At 43.8% G+C, this 13,823-nt stretch overlaps 1 protein-coding gene across 1 annotated transcript in view; it reads left to right on the forward strand.

Annotated features, from left to right (window-relative positions):
* The window catches only part of MFSD2B (MFSD2 lysolipid transporter B, sphingolipid), a 44,433-nt gene extending 38,128 nt beyond the window's left edge, over positions 1 to 6,305 (forward strand). Inside the window, exons 12-14 of the mRNA XM_075708133.1 lie at positions 208 to 351; positions 1,753 to 1,929; positions 3,646 to 6,305. Of these exons, the coding sequence (XP_075564248.1) occupies positions 208 to 351; positions 1,753 to 1,929; positions 3,646 to 3,703 (379 nt within the window). The 3' untranslated portion in view covers positions 3,704 to 6,305. The remainder of the gene's footprint in view (positions 1 to 207; positions 352 to 1,752; positions 1,930 to 3,645) is intronic.
* The last annotated feature ends 7,518 nt before the right edge of the window (positions 6,306 to 13,823 follow it).

The raw sequence follows: 13,823 nt of genomic DNA on the forward strand, positions 1-13,823 counted from the left end.
TTCTACTTTGTAATATGTGGCCATGCATTTCTTACATGGATTTTTGCCCTCCTGTCCAGCAGTAGGACTTTTTGAACTGGATTCTTTCATGTGCATGACTACATCAATCAGATCTTAAAAAAGGAGGACGGGTGTACTCTTTCAGTAAGTTTGGACTTTGAGAAGAGATTTTGGCTTACGTTTTTCTTTTATGTTGTTTGTCTCTAGGTCAATGCTGCCTGATGTTGTTGATAACTTTCGCCTGCAGAATCCTCATGGAAAAGGACATGAAACCATTTTCTATTCTTCTTATATTTTCTTCACCAAGATGTCAGCAGGAATTGGCTTAGGAATTTCTGCAGCAGGACTGGAGTAAGTAACACTGTGTTTCCACTTACTGGATCTACTCTGAAAGCATTCTGAGGTTACTCTGCCTTGACCATGTGGAATTAATTGCCTTTTTGCCCTGAGCTTGAAAGTGCCAGCAGCTCCAGATGGCTGACCACTAAAGACAGGATTGTTATCATCTAGGCCAGACCACTGAGCATTAAGTCGCCTGCCCTAATATATTTCAGTTCAGAAAGACCTGACTTCCCTTTAGATTTTCCTCTTTCCAAATTAAACATGTAAATTTTGGTGGCTTATATGAATGAAAAACTAAACATGAAAGCTCAGCAGATGAAGGTCCCCCACAAGTGATACAGCTGCTTTGTGCATTCCCTGTTGCATCTGGGTTGGACTATGTATACGAGCTTGTAAGTCTTTACATGGATTGGAGTGCGTTACATTTCAGGGGTGCGTAGCGGCCTGTTCAGCGTAAAAGGGTCACCAATTGCTGCATGACCTAGCAGAAAGGGCCTTTGCCTGTAGCTGCTACAGCACACAAGCACACAATAAACGCTTAGAAAGGGAACGTCTCTGAAATACTATCTAGCCCTTGGCTCCAAGGTAGGTTTTGGTAACCAGAATGTTTTGCTTCAGGGCCTTCAGCTGAAACTGCTAAATAACAGGCAGTGAGTGCTTCAGTGCTTGGCTGAACATTTTGGGCTTAGGAATTTTAGGTGCTTACTGCTAACACCTTCAGACAAATTGCTGTTCACCAATTAGCCCCTTTTCAACTGCATTACAGTTAGCTCCCAGCAATTTGCCAAGGCTGATGTTTTGGGAGAACACAGAAGACAGAGTGATGCCAAATGAGCTGTAGCTTTCATAGGTGCATGTTCAGAGGAAAATAAACTCGTTCTGCAAATTGGGAATGGGAATTTGAGTGTATCAGCAGTTGTGGGACTGCATGGAAGCCCTGAATCAATGAACCGTAAGTGTGTACCTAACTCTAAGCACTTGAGTAAATTTGTCTATCTTGAGAAGAGTGCTTAAGTGTGTGTTTAATTTAAAGTTAATTATTGCTGTTGAAATTGGCCAGATTACTTGCATACTTTTAAAGCAGAGCCTAAATACTTTGCTGAATATTAATAGGAAACACATAACAGATCCATTTCCTTACATGGGAATCCATGCTCCTCTTATAGTTGAATGTTATATAATAATAATGAGAAAATACAGAGGTAATTCAGTTATCTGAAATCGAGCACAAAAATGAGATTTGAAAAACAAGATTTGAAACATGTAGTGGGGGGAAAGGAAAAAAGAGAGGTGTAGGAAAAATGGGAGAAAAGTCTTGAAGAGTGTTGGGGGAAAGAAGGGAGCCTTCAGATGAGCAACTGCCTTTTAGCTTTGGACATACACACACCACTGTTATTTCCATTTGTTTAGGTTTGCGGGATACAAGCCAGGGATATGCAGACAATCCAACAATGTGATCCTCACACTGAAAATCCTCATTGGAGTGGTCCCTGCTATCCTCATCATTGTAGGTTTATTTATACTTCTTTTCTACCCAATTACTGAAGAAAGTCGGCAAGAAACAAAGCTTGCACTTGAAGTGTTAAGGTAGGTTTGAACTGGCAGCAAACAGCAGTAACATCACCGCAGCAGCTCTTAGTCATACTGGGCAAAAAATTATTAGCTACCAACATACACCTCTATATTCCTTACCAGAAGACAAAACAATGCTTTGTTAGTTGAATTATTAACTGAATGGTACTATTACATGTTCCAGTATCTTATTTTTGTAGTGCAGTACTACCTGCTTAGAGGACCATTTATCAGATATATCAGCTGCTATATTTTACTTTTTCTCTGGGGTGGTGCACAAAGCGCTATTGTGGTACAGTGTTTCAAGCCAGAAATGAAGAATATTCTACACAGATTAAATTTCTGGAGAAAAGTGAATAGTTACAATTTACTTGTATATAGAAGAAAATGGGATTCTTGACTGAATTCTTGGTGTTTATGGCATATAAGAAACATCCAAACCATTTAAAGGCGTAGGCAGGAAAGATCGTGGGAGAAAAAGAAAGGGCAGCTTTGAGACGTTCTTTCTCTCTTTGCCCTATCACTCTCCCTTCCTCCCTTTTCCTCCCTCTCCAAAGAAAACCTTGCCTAGCTCGAAATCATCCACCTCTGTCAAATGAAGCCTTGGTATACTGAGGACATACATAAGAACAGTCTATCCTAGCAAATTGATGCATTAAATATCAAAATATGTTGTTGCTCTGTCTCATTTTTATTATCCCAAGTTACTGGAGTTGGAAATTGATTTCATAGAATCATAGAATCGTTTAGGTTGGAAAAGACCTTTAAGATCATCCAGCCCAACTATTAACCTAACATTACCAAGCCCACACTAAACCAGTTAAGGGTAGACTAGACTAAACCATGTCCCAGAGTGTCACGTCTACTCATTTTTTGAATGCTTCCAGGGATGGTGGCTCCACCACCTCTCTGGGCAGCCTCTTCCAATGCTTGACCACCCTTTCCGTGAAGAAATTTTTCCTAATTTCCAATCTAAACCTCCCCTAGCGCAGCTTGAGCCCATTTCCTCTCGTCCTATCACTAACTACGTGGGAGAAGAGACCAACACCCACCTCACTACAACCTCCTTTCAGGTAGTTGTAGAGAGCGATAAGGTCTCCCCTCAGCCTCCTCTTCTCCAGGCTAAACAACCCCAGTTCCCTCAGCCGCTCCTCATAAGGCCTGTGCTCCAGACCCTTCACCAGCCTTGTTGCCCTTCTCTGGACACGCTCCAGCACCTCAATGTCTTTCTTGTAGTGAGGGGCCCAAAACTGGACACAGTATTCCAGGTGCGGCCTCACCAGCGCAGAGTACAGGGGGACAATCACCTCCCTCTCCTGCTGGCCACACTATTCCTGACACAAGCCAGGATGCTGTTGGCCGCCTTGGCCACCTGGGCACACTGCTGGCTCATGTTCAGCCGGCTGTCTACCAGCACCCGCAGGTCCTTGCTAAAGGATCAGTTCCAGGGCCTAAGCATGGGTATCTGGGACCAGTTCATTGCCCTAAGGTGTCTAAGATACCTGCCTAGGGTTGGCAGATACGACACAGGCCTTGCATGCCCCAGCTGCTTTCTTGAGTGGCAGCTGCAGACCACAGGGGACAGGCTAAACAATCTAAAATGGTCCCTCTGTTTAGGTACTCCAGTCACTGTCCATGACAATCACACCTTGCTGGTGGTTGAGTTTGCTTGATTAGTTAGCAATAAAAGCCAGAAGTCTGTTCACATATCATTTGTTCTGCTTTTAACAGGAGGAGCCATCAAAGCACAGAGAACCTGGATGACCATAAAGAGGACATCTCGGTCTGAAAGCTCTGAATACAATGACTTTCCAAATACAGTCTCACACCCACGCACAAACTCTGTGAGAGTCTTCCAGGTCATTTCTCTGCCCACATTTTGTCAAAAAGGATAAAGGATGATTCCGACACAGTCAGTAATGACATCAAGAGAGGACACCACCGTGCAAAATATATATCTAACTCCATGCACTGCACTAAAAAAGAAATTAGAAATGTTCAGGAATGTAAGCTATTGAAGGCTTGGGGATTTTTTGTTTCTTTCTCAGTGGTTAACAGAAAGCTGTGATCTCATTGCAACAGGAGATTCTATGGACTTGTAAGTCAAGGGAAAAAAGTGTAAATGTGATGCGCCACCCAAATTTTAACTCATGTGATATATTTCACCCTTAGAGGCTGGGTGGATTTTGAACATAATCTTTACCTATAAATTGCACACTAGTATGTTTGGAAAGCACTTGGGAATCCTGAAGTATACTATATAAGGTTAGGATTTACTTTATTTTGAAATGAAGCAAATCACTGATGCAGATATGTTTTGAGGATTTTCTCACAAAGTTTTTCTGAAAGAGATTTTGATGTAATTTAACTTTATAGATTTTATATGAAACAGAACCTTACATTTCCCATTACTGGAGTTCCTTGCTTCTGACACCTGTAAACTGATCTTCGTCAGAGAATGAGTACTTATTTTCAGAAACAACGTCTCCACTCTGCATACCCAAAGTCAGTAGTCCCTTCCAAAAATTGGACTATACTATTCAAATTTCTGTAAAGTTTGGCCTTTAAGTAATCATGATACTCACCCATTTCTCATGTGGTGTAGGCTCTCTGCCTCACAAAACACCATGGCATGGCTGTTAGTCTCAGCTTGCACACCGTGTTTGATAATAATGAGGCTACACCTGACTTTTAAATGGTGATTTTTTTTTCAGTCAGGGATGTCATCATGCTTTAGATACATTAACTGAAACCTCATTTCTACTATAGATTCACACCGCTGAACACATTTTGCAGATGAAAGACACAGCTAACCTCAGGCACTTTCTGGAGCACTGAAGTTCAGACGTGGTCATTCTGGGCTTCTGTAGTCAGTGGAGATACAGAGATCTCCAGAAGCTGACTCAAAGCTTAAGCCAAAATGACTGGACTCTGAAGACATATCTAAATCAGGAGGGGAGAGTGATGAATCCAGGAGTTGAAGGTTTGCTTGCCTTGAAGAAATTAGCACAATGCAAGACAAGATATGAATTTACGGCCCACTGGCCTCACTGTATGAATATGTGGGAGGGTGCCTTTATTTTGTCCTAGAAGTGCCTTTGGAGGACTGGCTTCCCTTGGGAGCACTTGCAGTAGGTGTCACTGGAGGCAGTGACCACAAGTAATTTTCTCAGGGCCATCTGGGAGGTGACTTACAGTGCTGGAGCTGGAAACGGGGAAAGCTTTTACTGAAAGACACTCTGAAATAAAATCAGGTCATACACCGAGTGTCTCATTAAGTTTAATACTGAAACCTTTTCAGGCAAGTTTGAAGTCTAGGGCCTAATGAACTGTCCTAATTCAGCTAAATGCTTAATCATGAGTGAGCTTTTAAGGATGTATTTTGAGTGTGCATGGGTAAGAGTTAGCTGTGTTTAAGACTTCTGTTGAATTGACATCTAAGGCTGGGGTTTTTTTTGTTTTGGTTCTTGGACAAATCAAGATTTGTATGCCTGGGGCATATGTGTTTACAATAGTAAAAACCATATGCCTGTTTACAATTTTGAGTCTGATGGAATTTGAAATAGCAGATTTACTGCATTTTGAAGTAGGTAAGTTATGTAGAAATATCACATAGCTCCAAAACATCATAGAAAACAGTTTTGGGGGTTTGATTATTCTGTAATATTTGTGTATTTCTGAATAGTTGTCTTTAAAAACAATCAGAAGTCCTAGTAAAGGCTGTTAATGTTTTTTCATGGGCTATGTTTTCAGCTGCTATAAATCTGTAGCTACAAGGCAGTGGATCCATGTCAGTTTACATAAGCCGAATACTTCGCCCAGTGATAAAAGGGTTGCAGACACTGCTGGCTGTGGTTGATTGGAGTAATTTGAATGTGGCTTAAGATATTATTTCTAGATCAGTTGTGCACTTGCCTCTAAACTGCACAACACCCAATCTGAATTCAGTTTCTTGCAAGGTAAACTTAGTTGATTGTAAACTGTTTTCCTCTTCTCCAGAGAGACCACGGGATATTTATCTAACAGAGATGTACTCAGTCCTCACTTTGCATATGGTAGCAATATTGGGAACTGCCAAAATAAAATAGAAAGCTTCCGTAGATGAATGCAGCAGAGTATTTTTATATTTTGAAAATCTCATTATTTTATTTGATTATCAGTTGTACTTTTGTTAAGAAATTGAATGTATTTTTGTAAGTAAAAAGAATGGAAGAGTTAAGTCAGGGTGAGATCTTTCTTTGCAATTTTCTTTTTTCACAACTCGGTGTTGGTGCTATAAAATGAATGAACTTTGTATGTCTCCTTGTCAGTTTTAAATGATGTGTATGCTGTATGTACGTTCAGAACATGTGACTGAAAGAAGCAGATTCTTATATTGACAGCCATTCAGATTAAACGCTAATCTAATGTAAACCTCCTGCCTTGCACTGATTGGCACTAACAAGGGCCAGGTTCAATCCCCAGCGGCTCTCATTCCAGTAATACCCAAATACAGTCAAAAGAGTATGGGAGATTGGGTTAAACCAGCTCGGTGCCTAATGGACAGCACCTCCCCACCTGCATGCAAGCAGTTCCAACAAATGGATTTACACAAATAGGGGAAGAAAAGGACGACGGAGTTACGTGTCACCGGGTAGTCCCCCATAAGGCAAACCATGCCCGTTCCTTGCCCTTGCTGAAGTACGGTGATGGCAGCCCAAACCTGCTATGCTGGACTGATTGCTGGTGAGGTCAGCAGCTGAGATACTCACCAGTCTTCTCTTCCAGTTTCACTCTCCTCGTAGTTTCTGCCTGAAAATAATGTTGAAACCTTCCAAGGCTATACCGCCTTCCTGAGTGCTACTGCTGGTGACCAGTCTCACCGCAGGTCACAGCTAGCCACGTGGGCAAGCTGCCGGTCCCCAGTGGGCACTGAGGGAGGGCGTTGCTGTTAGCCACCGCCACCGGCCGTGTCTCCCGCTAACCACGTTCTCCCGCCTTGCTGTACCCTGTCTGCCCCTGAGCTTGCTGACCTGCCACGGCTTAGGTGGATTCGATTGCTTGTGCTGAGCCCCCCACTTCAACAGGTGAGTGCCACCTCGGACGTCTGTCCCTGGGGAGTCCCTGAAGGCTGGGACCTTCAGTGTCAGGTCACTGGGTTTTCAGGAAGGGCTCTGTAGATTTGAGTTCCAATTCCTTAAGTCACTCCTGCATCTTAGAAGAATCGCTGCTAGGTACAATCCCAGCTGCAGCCTCTCGTCTCTATTCACCTTCTGCATTCCAAGTAAAGTAGTTGAAGTGGACAATGTTTTAAAACCAAACACTGCTTTTTGGGGTTCATAGTTTGTTTCTAAATATCACTCGTTCATCTCCTTTTCTACTTGCATTTCTGGGCTGTAGATAGAAAATGCAAAATTAAATCAACCTTCTCGAGAGGAGGAGTTTCCTTAAGGGAAACTCAGGTCCTTTAAGACCTGGTATTTGTTGTCCAGCTCTTTGAAGACGAGGAAGAGAAGGCAAGTTAGTTCAAAGTCTCATGCAGTAGGGTACAGCCAGAAGCAGTCTAGTGTATAGCGGTCAATCCCATACCTCGTATGAATTTCATATCATAGTTACGTAAAAAACGGAGTTAGGTAAAAAAAAAAAAAAGGCTTAAAGTGTTACAATAGAGTCTTTCCCTTCAGAAAACTTCCAGACTGATTGATGGGAAGGTCCGTTGGCTTCATACAACTGGCAGGTGAGGGAGTGAGGGTTTTTTCCTGCAGTTTTTGAGATCACAAGTTCCTCATGTTGCACTGAATGCTTTTTTTTTACCTTAACTCTCTGCAAGACCATGGTTCAGATACCTAGCAAGAGTGCTGAGTATTATGGTTTCAAAAATGTGTGCATGTTATAGGCTTAAAGTATGAAATCAGATAGCTTTCACATCATTAAGCACCAAATCTGCTGCATAAAACAGATGCTAACTCACTGGGAAGCTTCATTCGAAAGACAAAGCAGCAGCATGTGTCTGTCCCTGAGGCAGAGGAGGAGACTTTTTGCTATGTTGCACCTGAGAATTTACCGTCTCTGAAGACGCAAACTGGCACGACACAGAGCTGAACAAACAGCGGAGGGAGAGTGGTCCTAGAGCCGTGGCACTCTGCAGAAAAGGTGGGTCCTCAGTATCACGTCAGAGACGTTTACAGAGCAGCAGTCGCTAACCCTAGCTGGAGAGCAGCGGTGCTGTTGGATGGTGGGGAAACGTGAATGTTTGCTCTAGAAGTGTGGAAGCAGAAATAAATCTTATTTCGTGATCCACTTCTTGTCCCGAATGGTGTTAGACAAGACTATGAATTTCAGCTATGCCCTCTGGCACTCTGTCCTCATTTTTGCTGCACTCTGCAGTGGGTGGTTGAGGAAGGATTGCTCAGGCCCTGTGGAACTGATGGCCACTTCCTCAGCTTCACCCGTTGGAGGGACACTTCGGAGACCCAGCACCCATCCCCTGCCAGCTCATCTTTGCTGATGTATGTGGAATCATCTACATTCAGCAAAGGATCAAAAGGATTTCCTTTGCATCTTAATATTCTCCATCATGGACTTTCACCTCTGTTTTACCTAGAGGATGTTTTCACCTGCCTCGGGTCAGCTCAGGCCACCAGCTTGTCATCATGATGATGGAACCAGACTTACAATGGCTGAGAAGTTTATTTCTGAGTCAGCTGCAGCCCATGAGGAAGTATTCCCCTTGTGTTTCCAAAACACACTCACCCTTTGGTCACCTTCAACATCATTGAGAAGAATCTGCACATTTGCCACATCGGCAGCTTCAACAACTCCGCCAGTGCCAGCTATGTTGGATTGTGAGTCTTGGTGCATAGATGTACCTGCTGACACAGGTGTGGGGCAAATGCAAAACTGCTGCCACCTCCAGGCTCCTGGCAAAGTCTCAGCTGTGCTGAGCTGGCCAGGCAGAGAGAATGGGCAACTCCAGAATTCCCGAAGTGACCTGCTGGGGTGAAAGAAGAGCCATAAGACAAGCAAGCTCCCTAAAAACACCCTGCAGTCCTCTCCGAAGGGCTCTTGGACTGACATTGATGACTAGGTGGAAAGGTGTTGGGTGCGGAGATCCGAATGCCACATGCAGAGCAGAGGAGGCTCAGAGAATCAGTTAACGCTTTCTGGTTACCAGATCTTCACATGCTCAGCTTGTCAGATCAATGAAAAAAGCACCAACTTGGCACAAGAGATGATCAGGGACTGCAGCAAACAGGGTGGAATTTCGGTGCTGGAAGATTCCTGGGAAATGGACAGTCAGCAGAAGCAATGTTACAAAAGCTGAGAAAGATGTACCTTAATTATTCTGGTTGTGCAACTGAAATAATGAGGAGCTTGACAGAGGGCACAGTTAGAAAACATGCTGGGATGTCGGCATTCTCCATGCCATAGCACAGAAGGGAACGTGTTTTGGTCCTGGCACTGAGTATTGCTTGCAGGCTTGGTGTCTGCGGACAGTAACAAGCCAACTAGGAAATGCGTGACAGACCCGCTCTAAATGAGGGGAACCATTTGGCGAGTGTAGGGTGTAATGCACAAGAACTCACACATGATACACAAAGGGAACCAGAGTTCAATCTTTCTTTTCCTTCACCTTTCTCTTCAGACCCCACCGCGTTCTCTCTGTTGCCAGCAGACAGCATGGTACTTGTTGCCTACAGGGTGGACCTGAGTAAAGGAAACTGTACAATAAATCCAGGACTGAGACATATTGCTGGGCAGGCTGAGTTAATCTAGAAATTAATTTAAACTGGACAGCCTGGAGGAGAGAAGGCTGCAGGGAGACCTTATTGCAGCCTTTCAGTACTTAAAGGGGGCCCATAGGAAGGATGGGGGCAATCCTTTTAGCAAGGCCTGTTGTGACAGGACAAGGAGTAATGGTTTTAAACTAAAGAAGAATAGATTTAGACTGGATATAAGGAAGAAATTTTTTACAATGAGGGTGGTGAGGCACTGGAACAGGTTGCCCAGAGAGGCAGTGGAGGCCCCATCCCTGGCAACATTCCAGGTCAGGTTGGACGGGGCTCTGAGCACCCTGATCTGGTTAAAGCTGTCCCTGCTCACTGCAGGGGGGTTTGGCTAGGTGACCTCTAAAGGTCCCTTCCAACCCAAAGCATTCTGTGATTCTATGATTCTATGATATTTTTGGTGTAGTCAGTGGTGGCACTTGGTGAACACCAGTGTGCCTGTGGCCCCCGCTCTGGTGGTTGCTCAGGGTCCCTGGAGAGCCAGATGTCATAGAATCATAGAATCGTTTAGGTTGGAAAAGACCTTTAATATCATCCAGTCCAACCATTAACCTAACATGAAGAAGTCCACACTAAACCAATCAAGAGCAGACTAGACTAAACCATGTCCCGAAGTGCCACGTCTACCCGTTTTTTGAACGCTTCCAGGGATGGTGACTCCACCACCTCCCTGGGCAGCCTGTTCCAATGTCCCTGGAGAAGTAGTGAAGACTAATAGGAAAGAGGGACTTGGATCTCTTGGGACAAACTGGGGACAGAGTAGGCAACAGGTTTAATCCATCAAACCTATTTTGAGTGAGCATAGACTGCTACTGGAAGATGATTCTTCCCACCACCAGCTGGGGTTGGAATCCCACTACAGGGGGCGGGGGGGGGACCAAAACAAGCTGCTAGGGGTAAAGTAAGTACAGCACCTGCCCACATTTGAAGAAATAGGCTGGAGGAAAAAAAAACCACCTCACTTTCCATCTTGCTCCTGTACCTCTCCGCTTTTCCTCTCTGCTTGTTTCATTTGGAAAAATTCACAGCTGGTAGCTGAGGATGAATGATTTGATTTGCTCCTGAAGTGTAACACTCCCACTGGGGATAAAGCAATGGAACATGGGGGGACTTTGGCAGCAGAAGCTATACTTGATTTTTAAGGTTTCTGGCCTCAAGAAGCTTTGGTTTTTTGTCTATCTTGGATGCCTGGTTGTGAGAAGGCATTTACTTGGTGTTGTATTCTTGCATTCTGCAGAATGGAAGAGCCAAGGACCTTTGGATGAGATGATTTGTCATCTACTGGTCTACGTGGTGGTTGCCACTGGGCTTTGTGGCTTTGGCTTTCCTCCCTTTCCTTCCCCCTTGCTAACAAGACAGCAACAAAAAATAAGAAGAAAAAAGAAAAATAAGAGGTGCTGACAGTAAGTAAATAAAACAATCCAAGATGAATTTCAGAACACCTAAGAAAAGGTGTTTTTTCTGGAAAACAACAAAAGTGATTTTTTAAAACTGAAAGAGAACCTCCGTGCAGCTCAGTCCATTTTAACTGCAACTGCTCTGCAGCTACTCCGTGGCCATGGGAACGGTAGGACTGGAGTCTCATGCTACCGGGAGAAACTTCTAATAGAGGTTCCCAGCAGAGCCACCAACAGAGGTGCCCCAAGGACAGCTGGCCAATGGAAAGAAGACATCACCCCTCGAGGCTTCAAATTATTGCTTAAAAACTCCCACGGCAGCTTTTCAATGCCATTAATTTAGTCTCCAACTTAATACTCGCCAGCAGCCAGAGCACTACCGTGAGCATAGACCTCAAGTGGAGGCATTACAGCTCTGAGTGAAGATGATTATTGGCTCCCTAACTTCACGCAAGCGTCTGGCTGACCTCATGGGACACCCCGGCTCTGAGATTCCTGCTCAACTGCGGACCTTCATCAGGAAGCTGCTCTGAAAGGGGACGAGCCTCCGTTGTCCAGTCGGCATCAGTGCTCAGTGCTACTGCTGGGTGTTTGTGAATGTTATACATACGAAGAACATGATAATGCTGAAAGAAATTCCAGATGCGTTCCGTGGAGCATATGGATACTACCTGTAATTAGAAGATATATTAGAAGATAGAAGTAATAAGCTATTAACTACACATGACAGTTAGACACATTATATATAACGATCATCTTAGTGTACAACCAGCATAGCAATGTGCACATCTGAAAATGTGCTTATGAGGAAACTCACATTATCCCAGGCTAATTTGTCTTTGTGACATTGAAACGGTAAGGTTTATTGTACCTTTTTATTTTAATAAGGTTTAATTGATAGAATCACGTTGCAAGTTCTTTTAGTGGTTGCTTTTAGACCTAAAGATGCAATGGATAAAAGGACATTCACATTATTACAAGTTTGGGGACATTGTAAACAGAATGGAAGTCTCTGATTTGAGACGAACAAGATTCATTTAAGGTTTTATCTTTTTCAAAGGCACTGAGAGCACAGACTTTCTTTGTATGGATTGGAAGAAAATCCACATTCAATCAAGAACCATCACAAGTTTCAGTAAAAGAAAATGAAAGGAAAAGTCAATATGTGAAAATAAGATTTTTAACAACATTTCGTCAAAGATATTTTGAAAACCATTAGCTGTGCATTTCTGGACTGAACCCGAGTGTAACAACATCGCTCTCTTCAAGATCAAGGGAAATTCCAGCAAGTGCTTTTTATCTCCCACTGTATACATGTCCCCATCCCCAAGCTTACGTACATGAGACACACCATTCCTCATTGCCACGGTATCAACTTGTAGCATCTACAGCTGTGGACACAGGGAAATCGGCCACAATGAAAACCAAGCTCAGAAAAAGACTTAAAACCGGGTAAATTAGGACCTCTACTTCAAATGCAACTCCCAGAACTCATGCTTTCACACAGCAGGAGCAAGCCTGAAGTTGTCCTGAAGGTAAATAATGCACACGAGTAAGATAATGGCTCTAACCAGTTTTGCACTAGTTTCTTCGCTCTTTATTATGAGAGGTGTAAATTAAAACAAATTTTAAAATCTCTAAGGTTTTGTGTATGTGTGTGGGTTTTTTCAATGTAATCTTTTCTAACCCTTTTGATGACCTCTGTGGAAGAAATAAGCTGGTTATGCCACTAAAGTTATTCATAAATAATACTTGGTACACTTGTAGCACTACGCCTCACATAACCTATAGAAAAGGTTATTATTAACCCACATTACAGTTCAGCTGAAATAGAAAAAGTACTTATTTTACCAATGGTATCTTAGCAAGAGAGCAAAGTCTTAGCCGCAGATTCTGCTCGTTCCTGCCCCCAGTGCCCTGCGTTAGACCATGGTGACTTCCAATGGCTTGCACATCCCTCTCCAAAGTTTTCAGCATTGAAAAGTAAAGTCTTGTTACCATTATGCTTGATACATCTTCAGTGATTTGGGCCTTTGTTTTAACATTCAGCTTTGGTGCAGACCAGCCCATAGGTTTAGAAATGACTTCTTGATTAGAAATAAGCAATTCTCTTAATGTAAGGCTTTACTTCTTCTGAGATTCCTAGGGTTGTATTTCAAAAGCAGTATTTGTCCACACGCACATAACACACACCATGAGGAACTAGGGTAATCCCTTGACCAAAGTATTACCAGCTTTTAGTGGGTGACTTGCACCCGCTGTGTCCGCTCCAGTCGCCCGACACGGCAATGCCCTGTGTGCCTGCAGTTGCCGGTGCTCCCCTGGGGAGCTGGAATAGCCCTACACATCTGGCTGGGGCAACCTGAGACCGAGCACGCTTCTGGTGGGAGACACTGTCTTCCGTCGATCTAGAAATAATACAAATAGATGATATTTTTTATACACTGTTTGGCTGCATGATGAAATTATAGAAGCAGCACTTGAGGCCCGTGCAACTCAAGGCACCCTCGCGGGGTGAGCGGGCCAGTGCAGGCGGCAGAGGTTTCCTGCAGAGTCAAGAGCGCTCAGCCCTCACCCTCTCCTCCCGTTAGTAGGATGCTGAAACCAGGCACTGGCATGAAAAAGGACCCTCAGGCACTGGGAAGAAACATGGACCATCCCCAGCATCCAGCCTGCTTCGAACACGCAGCCGGTGCTGAGGCTCTGAATGCAATGACTGTCGGTAAGAGGACGGTGATCGTGGACC

The sequence above is a fragment of the Pelecanus crispus genome, chromosome 3 (genome assembly GCF_030463565.1).
Source record: "Pelecanus crispus isolate bPelCri1 chromosome 3, bPelCri1.pri, whole genome shotgun sequence".
NCBI classification, from domain to species: domain Eukaryota; kingdom Metazoa; phylum Chordata; class Aves; order Pelecaniformes; family Pelecanidae; genus Pelecanus; species Pelecanus crispus.